At 44.4% G+C, this 22,014-nt stretch overlaps 1 protein-coding gene across 3 annotated transcripts in view; it reads left to right on the top strand.

The window, feature by feature from the left end:
• The first annotated feature begins 358 nt into the window (after positions 1-358).
• Positions 359-22,014, top strand: part of LOC114432536 (copine-8) — an 89,325-nt gene continuing 67,669 nt past the window's right edge. For 2 of the 3 annotated variants that reach the window (XR_003670285.1, XM_028400599.1), the window contains exon 1: positions 364-678. Coding sequence is in view for 2 of the 3 variants with exons in the window: in XM_028400599.1 (XP_028256400.1) it covers positions 572-678 (107 nt within the window). In the remaining variant the exon portion in view is untranslated. Of the gene's footprint in view, positions 679-22,014 lie in introns of all 3 variants that reach the window. The other variant, XM_028400601.1, reaches the window with a different exon arrangement.

Here is a 22,014-nt window from a genome sequence, read left to right as displayed (position 1 = left end):
GCCCCCAAAAACAGACTACGATGTGGTGAGGGAGGAACTCTGCATTGAATTCAATTAATATGAATTGAGCTGATGTGAATGTGAGTATTGAGGGCAGGGGGACTGTGTGTGTGTGTGTCCCTGACACACAGGAAATACTTTTCATGACAAATTTATTCTATGTGATTGATCGATGATTGTATCATTGTCATTACTTCCATGCCAGTAAATGTGAAGCTGCTGAAGAAAAGAAAGAGACAGAAAGAGGGGAAGTGTGTGACGGCAGAGCGGCATAAAAGGAGGGAAGTGAGGAATACACACACACACACACACACACACACACACACACACACACACACACACACACACACACACGGAGAGAGAGAGGGAGAGAGAGAGAGAGAGAGAGTGACATCACATCTCCCAGCCCCTCTCTCCCTCTCTCTGGCACCTTTGCTCCACTTCTCGCCGAGGAGGCGAACACACACATACACACACACACACACACATACACCACACAGTTTCTCGCTCTCCTCCTTTCATTGCTCGTAAAAAAAAGGGCTGGACCGAGGTGAAGGGGAACCGGAAAAAAATGGACAGAATGAACAACAGTTTCCTAAACATGGCGTCGATAGGCGACTTCGACCCGCTCAACGCGTCTATTCCTGCCACCAAAGTTGAAATCACGGTGTCCTGCAGGTAGGGGAATGTGTCTCTTTAACCTCCTTTTTTACTGTAACGGGGTTACGGGAAAAACACGGAGCTGTGAACAGAGCTAGAAGTCACCTGTGCTCCAACTCTTGACAAGTTTCTGTTTAGTTTGTCTGTGAACGTGAGAGCGCCGACGAGAATAGTGTAAAAATGCCCACTTTGTGTGACTGTTTTTAGCTTTAGCTAAATTCGTTGGGCAATTTTACTCCACTTCATTGCTGCTGTAAATAGTTAGTCTGACTGTCAAAGTAATGACAACATAAACACAAGTCTCATACAGCATCACTTCACGTAAATATGTCAATATTGTAGCGCTAAAAGCGCCACAAACTCGTTTTTTAAGAGAAGTACTAGCTTACTTTGTTGTGTTAGCTTCATGGTTATGTTTATGTTTGGAAATTTGAAGTGTGAACGCCCACAGAATACAGTCCCACAAACCTCATATCAGCAAATACAGGTGTAAATATACACACAAGCGTTTATATGTTCAGATGTTTGTTTACTAAATAATAACATTAAGGTGGCTTTTCTTATTTATTCACATTTTCTAGCCATGTCTCCTCTTGTTTTATTTTAAGTGCTGTCATTGCAGTTTCTGACAGCTGTCTGCGTTGTCAAATGAGAGCGTCATTTTTAGCGTGTCCAATGCATTTATTATTATACGATACAATTGTCACATGCCACGCAGTTATGCTGTGTGGACATCTGTGTTCGCTGACACGATGGAAACAGACAGGAGAAATCAAAGTGGGCAGAGCTGTGTGTGTGTGTATTTAACACCCTATCTGAAGGGGGTATTTCTCCCTCAGGGAGGATTTTCCTTGTTGCATAAACACAGAAAGATGAGATTGATCTCTTATTAGAGTGGTGATCACACTGTTGGCAAAAGGTTGTATGGAGGTTGGACACATTTTCGAAAAGGGTAATTGATTAATTTTTGTGAATTCACTCAGATTTTACAACACAAATGGTGTACAGTGTGATGTCGGATTGTATCTGCACAGAAAAATAAGGTTACAGTTGCACAGATAGATAGAATCTGAGTGAGAAAGGGAAAGGAAGAGTATATGGATGCCCCTATGCAAAATAAGCATTTTTTGGAGTTGGTGCAGCCCCCTGTTATAGACGAACAAAAATGCCTTGTGTTTAAGTTAATGACACATTTTCTTTCTTAATATATTCAGAGAATTGTTAATTTCCTCTTCCACTTCTTTGGCCCTGGGTGAAAAAATCTTTGGTGGGGTGCCAAACCCCTGGTTGGATAAAAAAACAAAACCTTCCTTAATCTTAGGCCAAGCCCACATGTATTTTTTTTCAACATCTCTTAAGTAATGTGAGTTAGTAGAAGCCTGAAAATAGGGCTGAATGATTTTAAGAATACATTGAATTGCGATTTTTCTGGCAAATATTGCGATTTTGATTTCATCCACGATTTTTTTCAAATCAAGTTTTAGTGCACATGAGCATTTGCAAAGATCACAGAAACTTACATCATACCTAGGGGTGGGCAATATGGCAAAAATTCAGGATTCTTTAATGATAAAATCACAATCATGATTTGTTCTCTGTTTTCTGTTTTTATATTGACACTAATTTGCATGTTTCTGTGTAAATGACGTCAGGTAGCCTACTCTGTCACTTCTCAAAAACTCAGTAGATCTAAAAGTAAACTAGTAGTAACTATTAGTTTTCAATAAACATGAAAATTTAAATAACAATTACAGATCAAAAATTTTATTATTAAGGTTAAACAATAAATACAGTATTGAGACTTAAGTAACTCTTAAAGTTCAATGTGATTTAGAACAAATGATCAAACTTTAATGGGAATCATATCTAAGGAAAAACGGAGCTGCTGCTGTCACCTCTGTCCACCGTTTACTAGAGTCCTCATATGGAGCCTCTTCATCAAATGCCTGCGTTATTGTTTTGGTGACGTCATTAGCTGTTGCCTCTGTCTGCATCTGATGTACACACACGGCCCTCACACACACACACACACACACGTAGAAGAGCTGCTGACGGCACAACAGCAGCGAACCTGAATATAACGAGCTGGTAATGTTCAGAGAGGTGGGCGCATACGTGCTCGTAGCATTATAATACATTCGTATACACACGGCCCTTCCACTGCGACACATGTCGCGTGCACACACACACAGACAAAGGCTTAAAAGACGCGCCGCTGCTGCCGGCAGAAACAGTACCGAACATAAAGGTGGAGTTCGTTTTAGGGACCAGTTCCTCCGTTTTCTTTTCGTTTTCAGCTGTAGCATTTGACAAAACAAAACCTGATTCAGTTAGGAGCAGTGCAAAAAAACGTGGCTTTGACGATCTCAAAATCGCGTTGTCTGAGATCGCAATTTTCGAACGATAGATCGTTCAGCCCTACCTGAAAATGCCTGCTGACTCTGTGGGTGTTGACTAAGGTGGCTTAGCCAGAAGCCGTCTGGTATTCCAGAGTGAAGGAGTAGTAGTTGGACGTACTCTGTTGGTGACTGGTGAAATCCTTATTACATATAAAATACATGCATTTTTGTTTCTGGGAATTTCTATATGAAGCTGTTAAACAATTTAACATCCAGTTTTGATTGGAACCTATTATGACATTTATTTGTTTCTTACGAATTAACCTTTATCTTGCACAGATGAGTGCAACAGTTAAGCGTTAAGAAGAGTGGACACAATTTTCTACAGTTCCATACTGTATTTCCAGAAGGTTTTAGTACCCTCCTTTGTAACAGAGAGATCATGTCATCTACCAGCAGAATATATGAACACGTTTGGCTGAGTTTGCTAACGCCTGACTCACCCAGCTCCTCAGCCCCCAGGGGGGAGTGTGTTTTGGTGGCCGTCCTCCCACCTCCAACCTGAAGGAGAGCAAGAATACCATGGTTACCGCCAGGTGCGCGTGTATGCGCTTACTTGCTTTGTGTGAGCTTATATCATATACATTGTTGTGTTCATAGTTATTGTAAGGGGACACAGTGGGCAGTGTAGAACATCACCATGGTGACTACTTTTAAGTTTCCCTCTGTGTGTGTGTAGGGGGTGGTGTTAAAATGAGAGATTTTACAAGAAGAGACAATGGCTCAAGAAAGAGCAATACGAGTAAGTGGTCATTATACCACATTATTTGAATTGTATGACAAATAAAGTGACTTCAGTCTTGTATCTTAATGCTTCATTTAAATAAATCCAAAGTGTTATCCTAGGTGTGTAGTAATGATGAGTTAATTGGCTTATTTTCAATACAGATTCTTAACAGAAGATGTGAAGATGTTGTCAGCTGTTTAGGGGAGAACTGAAGCAGGAAATCTTCCAGCACTCTTCACCTCTTAATTTGAATCTCATACTTACACAAGATTCTTGAAGACAGTAAGTGAATTAAAATAAAGTCCTAAGCAGTGAGTTAAAGAGCGTGAGAGTAGTTAAGAAAGGAAACTAGGAGAGAGATTTCATGCAGATGCTTGAAGTAGCTCTCCTTATGTAATTTTTTTTTAGTCAGTGCTGACATAACAGTTGCAAAGATATTGATCCTCTTGGCTTGGCTCTCTCTAATTTAGATAATGCTCTGATTCTGTGGGGATATGAAGTAAGAGTTTGGCTCAGATGTAGCAATGAGCTGGAGACATTTTTCTGATCGATAGTAGAGCCTGGGGTATCAGCTGGAATCAATGTGCCACCAACGTGGCCTACTGCGTCGCACAAAAGCACACATTCATAAAAGTCTGTTCACACATCCTGTATACCAGGCCGCACAGGAATAATAAATTATTTCTTGATGCACTTAAGCTTTTGCCACCTACATGTCAGAGCACAGGGACAGCGGAGCCACTGCTGAATGGCCTCGAGTCCAAATATTCCATTACAGGCTGGCACAAAGGCTGTTATATGTTTCTTCATTGGTACAATTTTCTGCGGGAAACACTGCTCTCGATTACAAAGCTGTATGTATTTTAAAAGTGTCCACACAAATTGACCATTAAAGCCAGCAGATTACTTAGAGCTTTGAAACTGCACCAGTTAACACAATCTGTCTGTTTTAATAGCTCAGCACTTAAGTGTATGAAATGTTTGATAATCATTATCATTTAATTTAATTCAATTGAATTGAATCTAATTAAAATGTATGCTAATGTATCCCCATTATGAGAATTTTATCCAAGTGGTGCATTGTCTTAATGCAGATTGTTTAGTCCTATGTAGAAGTTCTCATACACTATGATCAGAGCATGTGTTTCAGGGGATTTTTCCCATCTTTAAACCTGCTTGACATAACTTTCTCTTTCTGCCTCTTCCTCTCCCCTTTTCTCTTTTTTACTTGTCATGCATCCCAGCACTGTCTCAGCATGCAAAATAACTGTGGACAGTTGTGACTTTCAGATCCTTGTCTCCTGTCTGCCCTCCCTTCAACACTGAGCTCTGTTGGCACCATATTGGTTATGTTGTAAATGATAATCTGAGATACAACCAGCAGATGAATATAAACACATCCGATTCAGATTGTTCTTGATTTCAGTAAAGACTTTCTTGAACTATAAAAAGAGGCCAACTTTAAAAATAAGGTCGTATTTGTGTAGGCCTGAGGGCTGGGACACATGACTGCTGCGATCCTAATAGATTCACTCAAAAAATGTGTCATCTTATCAGCCTTAAACCCCCAAGTAGGCCTGAGGCTTTTGGTGTGTCTGTATATGAGTAGCACAGTCTAATCTCCTAGGACAACACCAGCCTTTTTTATAATGATTGTTTATATTTGTAGGTATGTTCAAACTTTACTCACTTTTAGTTTATCACTAATTTATCAAATGACAAAGTCTACATTGAGTGAATTTATGAGGCAGAGTTCACTTGTCAAACCTTTATTGTGTGTTGATTCTTTGCTGAAGTAAGGGATTTCCTAATCAGCTGTCACTCCACAGTGTATGGAGGCTTCCCACACAGAGTGGATGATAAGTAGGCAGTGGGCAGTGGAAGCAGTCATATGCCTGTCATAGTGTTGAAGAGGTCGATTGTATTTTGTCTCCTGGTGGAAAACCCTGGCTTTTGTCTAATGTTGAATGGGCTCATTTGGCAGTTTGTTAGTATACATGTGTTGCCAGGCTCATAACAACTGTTTGAAACACTCCGAGAACATGATTGTATGCCTTGCTGTTTTCTTCTGCTGCAGCTGAAGAAAGCCTGAAAACTAACACCTGGATACCTGTTTACCGTATTTACCGGACTATAGGTCGCACCGGAATATAAGACGGACCAGCCAAAAAATGCGTTATGAAGACTAAAAAACAATAGATAAGTGGCACCGGAGTTTTAGTACCAGCGGGCCAGCGAAAATCACTACGTTCTCTTTCATAGCATTCGTTTCGTGTCTCACTATGGGAGAACGCCCCCTGCGTGATCCCGACAGAAGCTTTAATTACACTACACCAGCCCTTGGGGCTGGTATCAGTGACGTCTATGTCAGGAGGGACCGCCCTCCTCCTATATAATAGGCTGACATAGCTTCAGTCGCCATTCAAACACCTCTTCTCGCTTCTCACAGAAGCCTGATGACAACTGTGTTACTGGGTGCCTAGCTAAACTGCCCACTGATTCGAGTGAAAACTCGGTCACCGGGCGCTTGGTCCCACACGACACGGTTGCTTCACAGCTGAAGAATAGTAGAAATACTATTCCACGCTATCGGTGAAAGTAGAAATACTCTTGCCTCAAGTAGCAATACTTGTCACAGCCGAAGTAGCGATACTTCTGCTAACAGCGGGTGCGTTAGCATCGTCTGTAGGTAGCAATACCACTATACAGCTCACGCTAATAATACCCACAGCAGGTAGCGATACCTCATCACAGGCTAGCCAGGAAAATAGCCATATTTCCCTGAACACAACCAGTAGCTGCACAAGCTAACGCTAGCGCCCTTGAACCCTATGCTAGTCATGGCCACGGCTAACAACCCCGCTGAAGTCGGGAAAAGCCCAAAGCTTTGCCCCTGCGGCAATAAAATGTCTAGCTGGGACACTCACCCCGTGTGTGCAGCATGTCTGGGCGTACCTCACGCGCAGGCGGCTATGTCCTCCACGGACGATTGTATCCACTGCGCTGCTTTCCCACGCAAGTTGCTCCGCCGACGGCTAGCTCGCCAGGCTAGTTTGTCCGGCGGTGACCCACTGCTGTCGGAGACAGCCTCGCCGCAAGGCGGGGTGGATATGTCGGGTGGGGCGGCTGAAGCGCTGCCGCCCGGGCTGAGTTGGGCAGACGCAGTTCCCCAGACTGCAGACTCCTGTTTCCCGTCAGAGGAGGGATGGGAGAGCCTTATCCGTGTCGACCCGAGACGAGACGCTGATGACGAGGAGGGAGAGTCTGCCGACTCCGAGCTCCTGTTATCAGACGGTGACGAAGAAGAAACTAACTTCAGCGTCACCGGCGGGGCTGCAAAGCCGGGCGTCGCGATGGGAGAAATCCCTTCGGCGCTTTCTCCCCTGGATCTCGACATGCAGGACATGTGCAAACGTGCCGCTGTAAGGCTCAACATCCCGTGGCCCACGGTTCAAGCCGAGGAAGTCAGGTCTCGCTTTGATGGCAAGAAGCTGCCCAAAGCAAAGAAGACGGGGAAACAAGTGCTGCCAACTTTCCCAGAGCTGCTTGATGAGATAGCGGCTACGTGGAAAGCTAAACCATACAGCGAGAAACACCCCATCTCGGGGAGCTCCCTGTTGGATTGCGAGGGGATGGAGGCTAACGGCATCCGCCAAATACCTCCCATTGAGCCGCTGGTAGCGACACACCTTCACCCGAAGACGTCCCTGTCCTCCTCGGTTTCATCTTTTCCCTCCAAGACAGACCGCTTTCAGTCCAGCCTCACTGACAAGTGTTATAAGGCGGCAGCTCTGTCGGCCAGAGCTCTCAACGCCTCCTCTATCCTGACGGCCTACCAGGCGGAATTAGAGGAGGACATGACGGCTAAACCAGATAACTCCCTGTGGGAAGAAATCTGCGTCATTACGGACCACGTCCTTCGCCTCCACAAGGTGGCTATCCAAGCCACGGGAAGAGCCATGGGTCTTATGGTCCTGCAAGAGAGAGCGCGCTGGCTGGGGCTCACCAACCTCACGACTAAGGAGAAAGAGGAGCTCCTCGACACTCCGGTCGTCCCTCATGGGCTCTTCGGCTCGGCTGTTGCCTCCATGCAGAAGAGATGTGAGGAGAAAAAGAGAGATGATGAGGCGCTGAAACTTTGCCTGCCGAGGAGGGCTCCACCTGTTACTCCCGGCACTTCGCGTCAGTCATATGCTCAGGCTGTCTCTCACCCGGCTCCTGCTTATCGGATCCCCAAGGTGTCCAAGACGCAGGCAGCCCCTCCAGCCCCTAAAAGCGCCGGCAACCCATGGGCTAGGAAGCAGTCTCCCCATGCTCGGCAAGCCGCTCCACCACCTCAACCCGCTACCGCGACGGTGAGGAAGAAGAAGCGGCAGGCCTGACCGCTTCTCCCCAGGTGGAGGGCCGACCCAGGCTGCCCCCCCAACGGGTCGCCCTGCCCTTCTCCAGCTCAGTTCCAGAGCGGGTTCTGCGGGACGTTGCCCGCATAGAGTGCAGCACTTGGGCCGTTGTTCACGTTCGAGTGCCCAACAAACACAGACAGCATTCTCAGTGTTGCACAAGCACTTCTGTCTTGCACTCTGTAATAAAACAGTCCAATGCGCATCCAGGCAGAGAGCCGAGGGCGCTGTTGACTATGACTATGAAAAAAAAAAAAAAAAAATGCAGAAAAAAGATATGTTAAGACACACAACTATCTTCTCTGCTATAACACAGCCCGCGGGGACCAACATCCCCGCGGCTGTGACGCGGTCCGCCCGGGCACCTCCATGCAGCAGGCAGGAGTCACCGGGGCGGATGGGCGTTGGGTGTTACGCACCTCGACCTCAAGAGGGCGCCAACGTACCACATATGACAGAGTTGCCGGTCAGCCCGCTTTCTCTGCACACAGAGAATTGGGCGGCCTGCACACGGTCAGAATGGGTGTTGAGAACCGTTCAGAAGGGTTACAGACTTCAATTCAGAGCCGTTCCACCTCATTTCAAAGGGATGATTTTTTCTCATGCTCAGGGAGAATCCGCAAACATTCTCCTAGAGGAAATTTCCACTCTGAGGGAGAAAGGAGCAATAAGAGTTGTCCCGCCCGAGGAGGCCCACAGCGGGTTCTACTCGAGGTATTTCCTGGTTCCAAAAAAGGGGGGGCAGGGGATGAGGGCCATCCTGGACCTCAGAGCCCTGAACCACTATTTAAGGAAATACAAATTCAGGATGCTGACACACGCCTCTCTGCTGCGTTTCGTGCGGGCAGGCGATTGGTTCACATCTGTCGACCTGAGGGATGCATATTTCCACATTCCAGTGTATCCTCCACACTGGAAGTTTCTCAGGTTTGCCTTCCGAGGGACAGCATACGAGTTCATGGTGCTGCCGTTCGGCCTGTCATTGAGTCCCAGAGTGTTTGTGAAATGCACAGAGGCAGCTGTAGCCCCACTCAGGGAGAGAGGCATCCGCGTGGCCACTTACATAGACGACTGGCTTGTCGCAGCCTCTACACCCCGAGAGGCGGCCCACCATACAGATGTTCTCAGGGAACATCTGGTGAGTTTGGGGTTTCGCCTGAATAGGGAAAAAAGCATGTTGACACCTTCTCAGTGCATCACCTTCATAGGCCTGACTTTGGACTCTCTCCAAGGCAGAGTTTTCCTGTCTCAGGACAGGGTGGTGGCAATGAAAGGATGCCTTGCACTGTTTCACAGGGGCAACACAGTCACACTCAGACAGTGTCAGAGGCTGTTAGGCCTGATGGCCTCGTCTGTGGTGGTGATACCCCTGGGACGCCTGTACATGAGAGGGCCTCAGCGTTGGGTAGCCTCCCTTGGCCTAGATCCTCTCCGAGATGGTCATCGACGGGTGAGGGTTTCTGTGGACTGCTCACTGGCTCTGCGCCAGTGGAAGAGCCCAGGGTTTCTGACCCAGGGGGCTACCATGGGAACTGTTTCGGCCAGGAAGGTGATCTCTACAGATGCCTCTCTCACAGGCTGGGGTGCTACACACGAAGGGAGGACAGTGAATGGGAAGTGGGGCCCTCACATGCGCTTCACCCACATAAACTGTCTGGAGCTGATTGCTGTTCATTTGGCTCTAAAACATTTCCTCCCCTGGCTGCGGGGACACCATGTCCTAGTGAGGACAGACAACTCCACCGTGGTAGCCTACATCAACAGGCAGGGAGGCTTGAGATCTCTGCGGTTGCATGCGCTGGCACACAGACTGATAGTCTGGAGCAATGTGCACTTTCAGTCACTGAGAGCGACTCATGTTCCAGGCGTACTGAATTGCGGGGCGGACCTACTCTCCAGGGGGATCCCTCTATATGCAGACTGGAGACTTCACCCAGAAGTGGTGAAGCAGATTTGGCTGCGGTATGGACGGGCGGCAGTGGACCTTTATGCGTCAGCGGAGAATGCCCAGTGTCCGCTGTTCTTCTCCCTGCACGACCGAGTGGCTCCGCTGGGGATCGATGCACTGGCACACGAGTGGCCACGTGCTCTCCTGTATGCTTTTCCCCCAGTGGCTCTCATCCCTCCAACTCTGGCCAGAGTGAGGGAGAAGGGGCTGGTCGTAATCCTGGTGGCTCCGCACTGGCCAGCGAAACACTGGATGGCGGAGATTTACCAGCTTCTGGCGGGCACGCCTTGGCAGCTGCCATTACGCAGGGACCTGCTATCCCAGGCACGAGGGGAAATATTTCACCCTCACCCAGAGAGGCTGGCTCTGTGGGCCTGGCCCGTGAGTGGTTTAACCTGAACTCAACAGGACTCCCAAACAGTGTCATTGAGACTATTCAATGTGCTAGGGCCTCATCGACTAGGAAGTTGTATGGGGTTAAGTGGCAAGTGTTTGAGAGCTGGTGCTCGGAGTCCCAGGCCATTCCTTTTCAGTGTTCTGTGGGGGTGATTTTATCCTTTCTGCAGGACCTCATTGAGAAGGAAAAATCTTTTTCAACCATCAAGGTGTACCTGGCGGCAATCTCTGCTTGCCATGTTGGTTTTGATGGTAAATCTGTGGGTCGACACCCTCTGGTGTGTCAGTTCATGAAAGGTGCACGACGTAAATTGCCGGTATCTAGGTCTCTTACGCCGTCATGGGACCTGCCCACGGTGCTGGATGCTCTTTCTGGTCCACCTTTTGAACCACTGGATCAGGTGGACTTGAAGGTGGTATCTCTTAAGACAGCGCTGCTCCTGGCCTTGGCCTCGGCTAAGCGCGTCGGTGAGGTTCATGCCCTGTCTGTGCACGAGGCTTGTACCCATTTTTCACCAGGGGGCGAGAGGGTCAGTATGCAGCCTAACCCAGCCTTTATCCCAAAGGTGGTTGGGTCTCTCTCCCCAATAGAGCTGGTTGCTTTTTATCCACCGCCTTACTCCTCTGAGGAGCATCGGCGTCTGCATACGCTGTGTCCGGTCCGTGCACTAAGGACCTATCTGGACAGGACTCAGGGTGTTAGGCAGAGTGACCAGTTGTTTGTGTCCTGGGCTAAGCCGTGTGTGGGCAAGCCAGTCTCAAAACAGTGGCTTTCCCACTGGATTGTGGAGGCTATTGCTCTGGCTTACACGACCAAAGGTCTTCCGCCTCCTGCTGGTCTGCGTGCGCACTCCACTAGGGGCCTTGCTGCTTCCTGGGCTCTCTTTAAGGGGGTTTCAGCCCAGGAAATTTGTGCAGCTGCAAGTTGGGCTTCACCCCACACTTTTGCTAGGTTTTACAAGTTGGATGTTACGGTTCCAACCCTGGCACATTCAGTTCTTGGGGTAGGGTTTTCACGGGGTACAACCCACTCTTCGTGAGGCCCCTCTGGGACAGTTGTCATTTTTACAGGCATGTCTGGCAATCCGGGAGTCAGTATTTCTCCCATAGTGAGACACGAAACGAATGCTATGAAAGAGAACTGGAGGTTATGGCTATAACCATGGTTCTCTGATTAGCATGAGTGAGTGTCTCACCAGACCACCCTCCTTGCTATGGAAGCGAGGAAGAGGTGAGCTTGTTTGAATGGCGACTGAAGCTATGTCAGCCTATTATATAGGAGGAGGGCGGTCCCTCCTGACATAGACGTCACTGATACCAGCCCCAAGGGCTGGTGTAGTGTAATTAAAGCTTCTGTCGGGATCACGCAGGGGGCGTTCTCCCATAGTGAGACACTCACTCATGCTAATCAGAGAACCATGGTTATAGCCATAACCTCCAGTTTTTAGCATAACGTTGCCTCTTGAATTTCTCTTAAGTGGTACGGCTGCAGGACATTGAGAGTGAGAGACAAGCAATTCAACAAGTTCTCGCGCGGAGAAATGATTAGCTTCACCGCACAGAAATTCCTATAAACATCCTTTAAATGAGTAAAAGGCGACTACTGTGCGCTATAGCTGTCTGGAATTAGTGACATATCGGCTCAGCTGCAAGCGTCACCTATGCTCGTAATGCAAAGTGTGGACAAGATAGAGGTGGAAGAGAACCGTAAGAGAGGGACAGACCAGCTATCATTATATTTGTAATGGGCCGTCAAGACACAAGGCTAACTAATTGCATATTTTTTCATAGGTAAGTCGCACCTGAGTATAAGTCGCATACCCAGCCAAAGGATGAAAAAAAAGTGTGACTTATAGTCCGGAAAATACGGTAATATTTGTGATGGATAATTCATTTGGAGGAAAATAGCCTTTGAAACTGTTTAAAACTTGTTTCAGCGTTGGTCAGCTGGTGTGTGTCAGTGCCCTGCTCCGGCTCCAGACTCAAGCATCAAGGTAATAGTGGCTTATACTGAAGGGAAACTGTGAAATGAAAGGGAACTGACTGTGACTAATGCCCTTGTAGACTCCTCTTGCTACTAATCTGTCACTTCTCCGGCCTGACTTAATTTCCACCCAGAGAAAAAGTGTCTTTCTGTCAGCCAGGCTGTCAGTCATTTGGTCATGCTGCCTACACCAACAACAGCACACGCAGGGTCTAAGAACTTTGCATGTGTGTGTGCCTATGGATGTGTATTTGTTTGTTTGATGTAAGCACACATTTTCTCTGTATTATTTTCAGAGCTTTCTGTGTTCAAATCTCTGCTTTTGTGGTAATTCTAAAATTGCATTGTTTGCGGAAAGAATTTGTTTTTGTTTAGATGAATATCTCAGTGCTATACACACAAAGCCTAACACATACAAGTCTGCATGAGCATGGCTGCAATGACATTGTAAAAGTCACTTGCTGCTGATAGTTTTGGGTTGCAGCTGGTTAAAGCCAGTATTTTTTATTGATTTGTAAATGTTAATATTTTACCAAAAATGTATATCAATATATCGATATAAATATATAGTTCGAGAGCTTGAAGCGAGGCATCTGGACTCCTCTGAGCAGCGAGATGTCTTCAAGAAACTCTACAAGTCCAGACGCCGCACTTCAAGTTCCTGAATGAAAATGACCTGGATGACTGAGAATCTTCATTGTCATATCCTGATGTTTTCCAGATTTAATTTTGGTGTATTGTTTGCTAGTGAGCTAATGTTAGTTTATTTTCACAGGTAAGGCATTTAGAAACAACCCTTTTTTAAATTGGTAACTTTTTAAAATGCGTTTTAGCATTAGATCAATGTGTTAGTACTGCTACTACAGGTGAAAGCTTAGAACTACCCAGAAGTGCTGTATTATTTTGGTAGACTTGGAACTTTATTATTTTTCGATTGGTGAGACCTTTTATTTTTGACACGTTAGTATTTCGTGAAGAGGTAGGACATACAATAAAACTTGAGGCAAGATTGACAGTGTTTACATTGTGCATTTCAGTCTACAGGCAATATATAAATATAGATTTTTCGATCAACTGCTGCTATGATTTTCATCTTTATAATAGTTTTGGAACATTTATTGATCTTTATAAAACTTTCATGTGGAAACTGAGTTTTCACCATGGGAAGCAGACAGAAGGAAAATACTAGAAATTATTCGGGCCGCAGCCAAGAAAAGGATGAAAAGTAGGTTGAATGGATGTAGGTAGTGTGAGGCATAAAGGATTAGAAGTATTTAAGTTTCTTTGTGGTGTTTTGCAGTGGCAGTGTATTTTCTTTCTGTTATCTTCATTTTTTTTACTCAATTACCCTTTTTTCTTAAAATAAACCACTATTTTTGCCATGGGAAGGGTCTGTTACTATTTGAAAACAAGCTACTGAAAATATGAGCTGTTAGGGGTGAACCACTTACCCTGCTACCCCGCCCTTTTAACATCACAAGTCACGACTGAACAGCTATCTATTTTCAGGTTGCTCACTCCCACTCCGTCTATGGGGAGTGATTGCGTTGACCTTTTTGGCCCCATAGAGCTCACATAATAGTTCTCTTATTGAAGACGGCGCTGACAACCATCACTTTGAAGGGAAGACAGAGTTTCCTGCTGTGCGGTGGTTCAATGCCAGCAGAAAGCACAAAAGGATGTGTGCGCAATGACGCGGCAGCCGACTTTTTTTCCCATTGGTTTACATGTGGTTTTCAGCAGCAGGGAGTGCAAATGATTTTAGATGAGAGCACACTAGTGCTGGCAACCACTGAGACAAAGCTATATTGAAGAAACTTTTTCTGAAGTTGCCATGAATTGATGCCATTGATGTCTAACTTACTCTAGCTCTATTTCTGAGTGTGTGTTTAAGGCTGCTTTCAAAGTGGGTTAATGTGCATTTGCAGAAGTGTTTCTGTGCGTGCTATATGCCAGAGACTTATTCTGTAATCAGGTTTGGGCTTTTTCTACTCAAGTCAGTAAAGATTTATGCACTCTGAGGAAATTACTATCGACCTTGGCCCTTCTGTTGTAAGAGCATTTTGTAGGGTGGGGGTCTATATAAATCACCAGATGGTTCATGAACTGTCAGAACGTGCATGTCTTTCTGTGTCTAATTGGACTGTACTGTATACCACACATATTTGCTTTATACATCAAGCTTGTATAGATGCGGTAATAAACAGTTTCCCCTAGGTTTATAGCTTTGGCGGGCATGCACAGGGAACGGGAGGGCGCAGGGTTCTGCCATTACCACCGTTAGCTTAGCTTGGTGTAGTCAGTGGAGTTCAGTCTATCCAACTAGCATGTCATGAGCAACCGTGAGCAACACAACACCCACTCTCTATCCACTGGTGGGAATGTTCTCAAGGTATAGACTTGTTCTGTAGGAAAAGTAACCTTGAATGTTATGATCTGGTGCTATGTAGAAAATAAAATGAAATAAAATTGACTTGACATACTAATATAATACCTAATATAATGGGAGGTGAATGGTAGGAGAAACACTGATAAAGATCTGACAAGGAAGAAGAGAAGTCACTGACAAAGGTCAAGGGCTGTGCATACACAGACAGCAGTTATGTACCACTCTACTACTACATGCAGAAGTAATAAGCGCATGTGATGGTCATACTCTCAAGGTTAGACAGCTGTTGGGTTAATTTAGAATACCAGTGATAAATCGTAGACTCAAGGACACACACACATTGAACATCAGAAACTCTTACTAGCTTTTATTCCCTTAACATACCCATCAAAAATCACTTGAATATTTAAAGCTGTTTACCACATTCATGTCAAATAAGATTTTCTATTACATCTCTATTACAAGTCTTGTAGCAGTGACCTGTTGACCTCAGGGTAGGGGTGGGCGATATGGCAAAAATTTTATATCACGATTCTTTAATGATTCTTTAATGATTTTATCACGATTTGTTTTTACATTGACACTAATTTGCATGTTTCCGTGTAAATGACGTCAGGTAGCCTACTCTGTCACCTCTCAAAAAAATCAGTAGATTTTAAAGGCAAACAACTCTGATAACGTGCCCTCAGTATTAGTTTTCAATAAGCATGAAAATTTAAATAACTTACAGAACAAAAAAAAGTTTTATTTCAAATAGGTTAAAAAGAAGACTAATGTAATTCTGTAAAGTATTAAGTAATTAACTCTTAAAGTTCAATGTGATTTAGAACAAATGATCAAACTTTAATGGGAATCAAATCTAAGGAAAAACGGAGCTGCTGCTGTCACCTCTGTCCACCGTTTACTAGTCCTCATATGGAGCCTCTTCATCAAATGCCTGCGTTATTGTTTTGGTGACGTCATTAGCTGTTGCCTCTGTCTGCATCTGATGTACACACACACACACACACACACACACCGAGCTGGTAATGTTCAGAGAGGTGGGCGCGTACGTGCTTGTAGCATTATAATACATTCGTATACATGCGGCCCTTCCACTGCGACACACGCACACACACACACACAGACACAGGCTTAGAAGTCGCGCCGCTGCTGCCGGCAGTACCGAACATAAAGGTGGAGTTCGTTTAAGGGACTAGTTCCTCCGTAGCTTCCTAACAGGGAGGCTGTCATGTTCACATTAAGCGCACTGAGAGTTGGACGAGTGAAAAAAACTCATGCGTCTGCGCGAACATAGAACTGCAATTAATAGAACGTGCTCTATGGACGATAAAACGATCTGTCCGTTCTGGTAGATCGCCGATACGTTCAAATCCTTCACGATCATTTATCGTCAAATCGCACACCCCTACCTCAGGGTTAAACAAGTTTTAAAAGCTTCGCCCAATGGGCCATCAGAAAGACCGCTGACGCCCTTACATAGCAAATTAGTCCATAAATGGCTACAAAGATGTACAGCAGAGAGCCTTAGAGAGCGATTTCATTGAAGAACTGCAAAAGGGCTGGCACACTGTATGTGCACACATGCCTTTAAAAGCATTTAAACTATCATGCATGCACGCACACACACAAAGACATTTGCGCTGCCATCCCTTCCATCAGCCAGACAGCCGATGACATTTTCAGCACAAGGCACACATAAAATACAGTCACGTTTGATGCTCTGACATTTTATTTTCACACTGATTCTTGCCTCCTGTGGGACATAAAGGTAAAATAAAACAAATCAAAACATTTACCATAAATTCTGCCAGACTAGTTAGATCTTTGTGACATTTTGGTTGTGATATCTGGATGGGAAAAATGGCTATATCTGATTATTCCACAAAAGATATATGCAACACTGCACACCAAGCTCTCAGATTGGCATTGCAACAGATTTAGACAGTTTGACAAGTAAGATTACTTGACATACAGTAAATCACTCTCACAACCCTATTTACAGCAAGAGGAAGGCAGACAGAAGGAAGAGAGAGAGAGAGCGAGATGGAGAGAGAGAGAAACTGGCTGGTCTAATGAAGTCATCTCCATCCTGGTCACATAGCACAGAGGCTGCTTGAATTCCTCCAGGGATGCTGCTGCCTCCCTCTCTGTCTGTCTCTTCCCCTCTTTCTCTCTCTCTCTCTCTCTCTCGTGGAGAACCCCCTGGCCTCGGCCTGCACATCCAAGCATGTCACTCCATTTCTTTCACATGCGCAAACACACACTCGGCCTCCTGTTGATAACATTGTAAGAAGGCCACAGTGCACTTGTAACGGAGAAAAAGAAGGTCAATATTGGAAAAAAGAGGAGCTCTAAGTAGCCTCATCGAAACAGTTACACACTGTGACTTGGTTATTCATGCAGATGTGTGCAGCTGCACTCACAAACCACCTGGTAACACACATACACGATTTGGCCGCTTGGTAAACAACATCTGATCATTTATCCCATTTGCTTCAACAAATATGATCTCACCCTCATCAGATCGGGTTTGTATGTTTGACATTTGTCCATATTTAGCAGTTACAATGCCAATGACTTGTGTTGATGGAGGAAACTAGTCAAGTTGGAATAAACTGCACTGAAAGCGGTGACAAAGGCAATTAAGGTAAAATGCCACTAGCACAGATGTGTAGCTGTGTGCTGTGCATTAGTGATGTGTGTTTTGTTGCCCCTGTGTGTGTAAATGGATAGTGGTGTGGCATATTTCAGTGTGTGTGTGCTGAGATGTTCTCTTGGCTCTCCCAGCTCTTGTCAAGAAGAATTAGGGCAGCCCTCTTAGAGAAGCAGAGAGAGAATACAAGCCGCTGATGCTTCCCTTCAATGTGTGTGTGTGTGTGTGAGAGAGAGAGAGAGATTGTGAGAGATTGTGCAGGCATGCGCTTTTTCATTTCTCTAAAAAACAATTAACAAAATTGGATATATCAGTAAAATTAAAAAAAGGGAGAGCACAAAAGAGAGCCAGGTACCTGTAGCATAGTGCTCAGCAACCTGTTGAGAACATCTGAGCATGCCCAGTTGTCTCCTCTCGCTCCACATGTTTCCAAGAATATTCCTGGTCTGTTGCTAAGCATGGCCACTCACATACACACACACAAACTCTGAGTAATGTCTCCTACAGTGGTGAATGAAGTGAATTCATGCGGAGTAAGATGTTAAAAATGGCACTACCAAAATGTTTCACTGTTGGTGTAAAACATCTTTTTAAACAGATATGTAAGGGATAAGCAAAACACAGTTTTTCTCTCAGTCAATAGTCTTTGCATAATAAATCTGTTTTTTCCAGCCTTAAAGCTCCATTAAACATTATTTTTGGCATTAACATTTAATTAGAGGATTGCCAAAAAGGTGAAAAGGTATTCTGTCATGCCAGGCCCTCGCCGCATAAACACTCTAGTCTTTTAGCCTGTTTTTCTCATAAGAGCTAATTTGTTTGTTTTTGTTTCTTGGATTTGTTTGTTAATCAAATGGTATATGACCTCATTAACACTTAGTATCAGCATGTGATCTGTATCTGGACACATCATCTGGATGATGATATCTGCTTCTCAGAGCTCTGCACCTGTCATTATTAAGCATTGTCATTAGCTCTATTCTACCTTCACTGTGACCTGATCTAAATATGCAAATTAGTTATATAGGGGTGGCACATGTGTCAGTGTGGTGCATAAAAGTGGTTTCATTCTTTTTATAAGGGAATACTTGCTAACTACTGTTGCTGCTTTGCTGCTTGTGGCTTATAGAATGAAGCTGACGGTTAGGTGACCTTTATTTCTTAATATGGTCACGCTGAGATTTGACCACCTCTAAATGTCTTTAGGTGGTTCTGTTTGAGTAGTGTCAGTTCTGTTTGGATGTTGTGAAATGTCACATAAACACGTCACATCATGTACAAAAGGCATTCTAAATATAAAATGTGTAGCATGTATACGGATAGAAAAAAACTAAAAAAAAAAATAGTGTGCAACTATTTAATATTACTATTTATTATTATAATAATTGCATGTGAAACTTTGCAGGCTGCTCGCACTTGGCACCATGGTAGCTAAGGAAATGGCACAAACCCTTCTTTGCAGATGGAAAAGTTCGGTTTGAAAGGGCCTGTTTATGATTGTTGATTTTTTTGTTGGTGTGGTCTTTTTACATCAATGAGCCAATGAACTGGATAATCACTGGACCATGCGCAGTCCTTGTGGTTCTCTCTGTGTGTATCTACATATGTGTATAACTGTATCTAGTTCAGTGAGATGCTGTAGCCTCCACAAAGCCTATTCAGGTCACGGTCAAACTGAGAGACAGACAGAGAGAAGGAAAGAGGGAAAGTTATGGGGTAAAGAGGAATTCATGCAAAAGACAGAACAGGGGTGAATGCTCTGGGCTCTCACTGAGAAAACCCCTTCTCCCCTGAGAAGATGACAGGAGACAGTGGAGGACTTAGACATAAAGAATATTGTAGTATAAGTAAGAAAGCAAAAGTATCTGAGAATAATTAAAGGAATACAAAGAAGGGACATGAGAGATTTAAGGAAAAAAAATGTAAACTTTACATCTCTTTGCATGCTGTTATGGCCGGTGGCTGGTATGATTGGGTTTGTTTGTGTTTTGCCTCTCTCTTTCCCTCTCTCGCGCTCCCTCTTGCTCCTCCCAACATCAGCATCCGGGGTTCGGTGCATCCATGGGGGTGCGCTGGCTGGCTGTGTTGCTCGCTCCTGGTGCCAATTGCCAGACCAATCAGCTTGTTGCCCGGGACCTTTTAAGGAGAAAACTGACGTACCCTCGACGGCAACTGTGCAGTCTGCCTACGTGCCTCTGGTTAGAATGTAAGCGCAGTTAGATTGTTTGTTGCTGTTGTAGCTTATAGATTTACTGAGGCACTCGTTATTAGGACCTGTTCACACAGGTTGCTTTGTTAGTCTCCTAGCTGTCTAGTGTTTTCTTTTGCCAAAGGTCTGGTTTGTTTTAAGTTGGTCACACAACAAGCTTGTTCTTCAGTTCTTTTGTTTTATTTTCTTTATTTTACAGCTGACTTGTTGGTTTTTGGTAATTGTTGTACCTTTGTTTTCTTGATTTATTTAATTAATAACTTGCATAACCAATTCCGTCTGGTTTATGTTATTTCCTATTTCCCTATCTGAGTCGGGTCGTAACACATGCTATGTATGTTAAACCATTTCTAGTGCTCTGGTGTTGTGCATGCCTTAACATGGGTTAATAGGACACTTGACAAATATATGTAATTACATAGTTATGTAAGTAAGGTGTCTTTACACCTGTGCTTTGACATAGCAATGTGCAGCGAGAGGGCTATGTTGCTTCAGAGGGTTAAACAGTGTGGCACAGCCATCATGACTTTTTCTCCTGAAGGTAGGGGTGGGCGATATGGCAAAAATTTTATATCACGATTCTTTAATGATAAAAATCACGATCTCGATTTTATCACGATTTGTTTTTACATTGACACTAATTTGCATGTTTCTGTGTAAATGACGTCAGGTAGCCTACTCTGTCACTTTTCAAAAACTGTCAGTAGATGTTAAAGGCAAACAAAAACTCTGATAACGTGCACTCAGTATTAGTTTTCAATAAACATGAAAATTTAAATAATTTACAAAACAAAATTCAAATAGGTTAAAAAGAAGACTATGTAGTCTATGTAGTATTCAACAGTCATTTAAACAGACTGAAGTGTGCCTCCTAAGGTTAAACAATAAATACAGTATTGAGACTTAAGTAACTCTTAAAGTTCAATGTGATTTAGAACAAATGATCAAACTTTAATGGGAATCATATCAAGGACAAACGGAGCTGCTGCTGTCACCTCTGTCCACCGTTTACTAGAGTCCTCATATGGAGCCTCTTCATCAAATGCCTGCGTTATTGTTTTGGTGACGTCATTAGCTGTTGCCTCTGTCTGCATCTGATGTACATGCGGCCTTCCCACTACACACACACACACACAGGTGTAGAAGAGCTGCTGACGGCACAACAGCAGCGAACCTGAATATAACGAGCTGGAAATGTTCAGAAAGGTGGGCGCGTACGCGCTCGTAGCATTATAATACACGCGGCCCTTCCACTGCGACACACGTCGCGCACAAACACACACACACACAGGCTTAGAACACGCGCAGTACCGAACATAAAGGTGGAGTTCGTTTTAGGGACCAGTTCCTCCGTTCTCTTTTCGTTTTCAGCCGTAGCTTCCTAACAGGGAGGCTGTCATTGGTTGGTCGTGTTCACATTAAGCGCACTGAGAGTTGGACGAGTGAAAAAACTCATTCGTCTGCGCGAACATAGAACTGCAATTAATAGAACGTGCTCTATGGACGATAAAACGATCTGTCCGTTCTGGTAGATCGTTGATACGTTCAAATCCTTCACGATCATTTATCGTCAAATCGCACAGCCCTACCTGAAGGCACATCAAATTTAGAAAGAACCACAAAAACATAGAAAAAAGTACTTATATAAAGCATGCTTGTCATGAAACAGACCATTCATTATGCTGTCACATCACCTAAATGTTAATGTGGCTGAAATGTGGTGCACTCTGCCCAGGAATATGTAATCTAATCCTTTTATACTATTAGTACTTGTATTACAATATAAAATGAGATCTCTCTGGCATACGTGACACTGATAGAGTCTAAATAAACCAGCATAGTTGTTTGTAATTGTAGTTGTTTGATTATTAACTGCAAATTTGCATTCAGTTTTTTTTTCTGTTTTTGTAAAATGTTGAATGATTTGACCGCTACATAGGGGGATAGTCTTTTTTAGATCTTGTGTGGCTGGCAAAATGGTAGCATCATAGCAATTGTGGCATCAACCATGCATCTTCCATGTAAAAAAGCCCCAGCTTGTACTTCTGCTGCTACACTGCACCTACTTTTAAACCCTTTTCTCTTTCACACTCTCCCTGTCAACTATTCTCCCTTTATCACAGCCCGAGGTTATGCCTGGACTCCAAATAAAGTCCAGAAAACAGTAATAGAGCAGATTAAGACACGCAGTCTTAAACTCACACACATTCAAGTGTCTTCTTGTTGTCGCACACAGTTTGGGACAG

The sequence above is a fragment of the Parambassis ranga genome, chromosome 2 (genome assembly GCF_900634625.1).
Source record: "Parambassis ranga chromosome 2, fParRan2.1, whole genome shotgun sequence".
Taxonomy (NCBI): Eukaryota; Metazoa; Chordata; class Actinopteri; family Ambassidae; genus Parambassis; species Parambassis ranga.
This window is presented reverse-complemented; position numbering and strand designations above follow the sequence as displayed.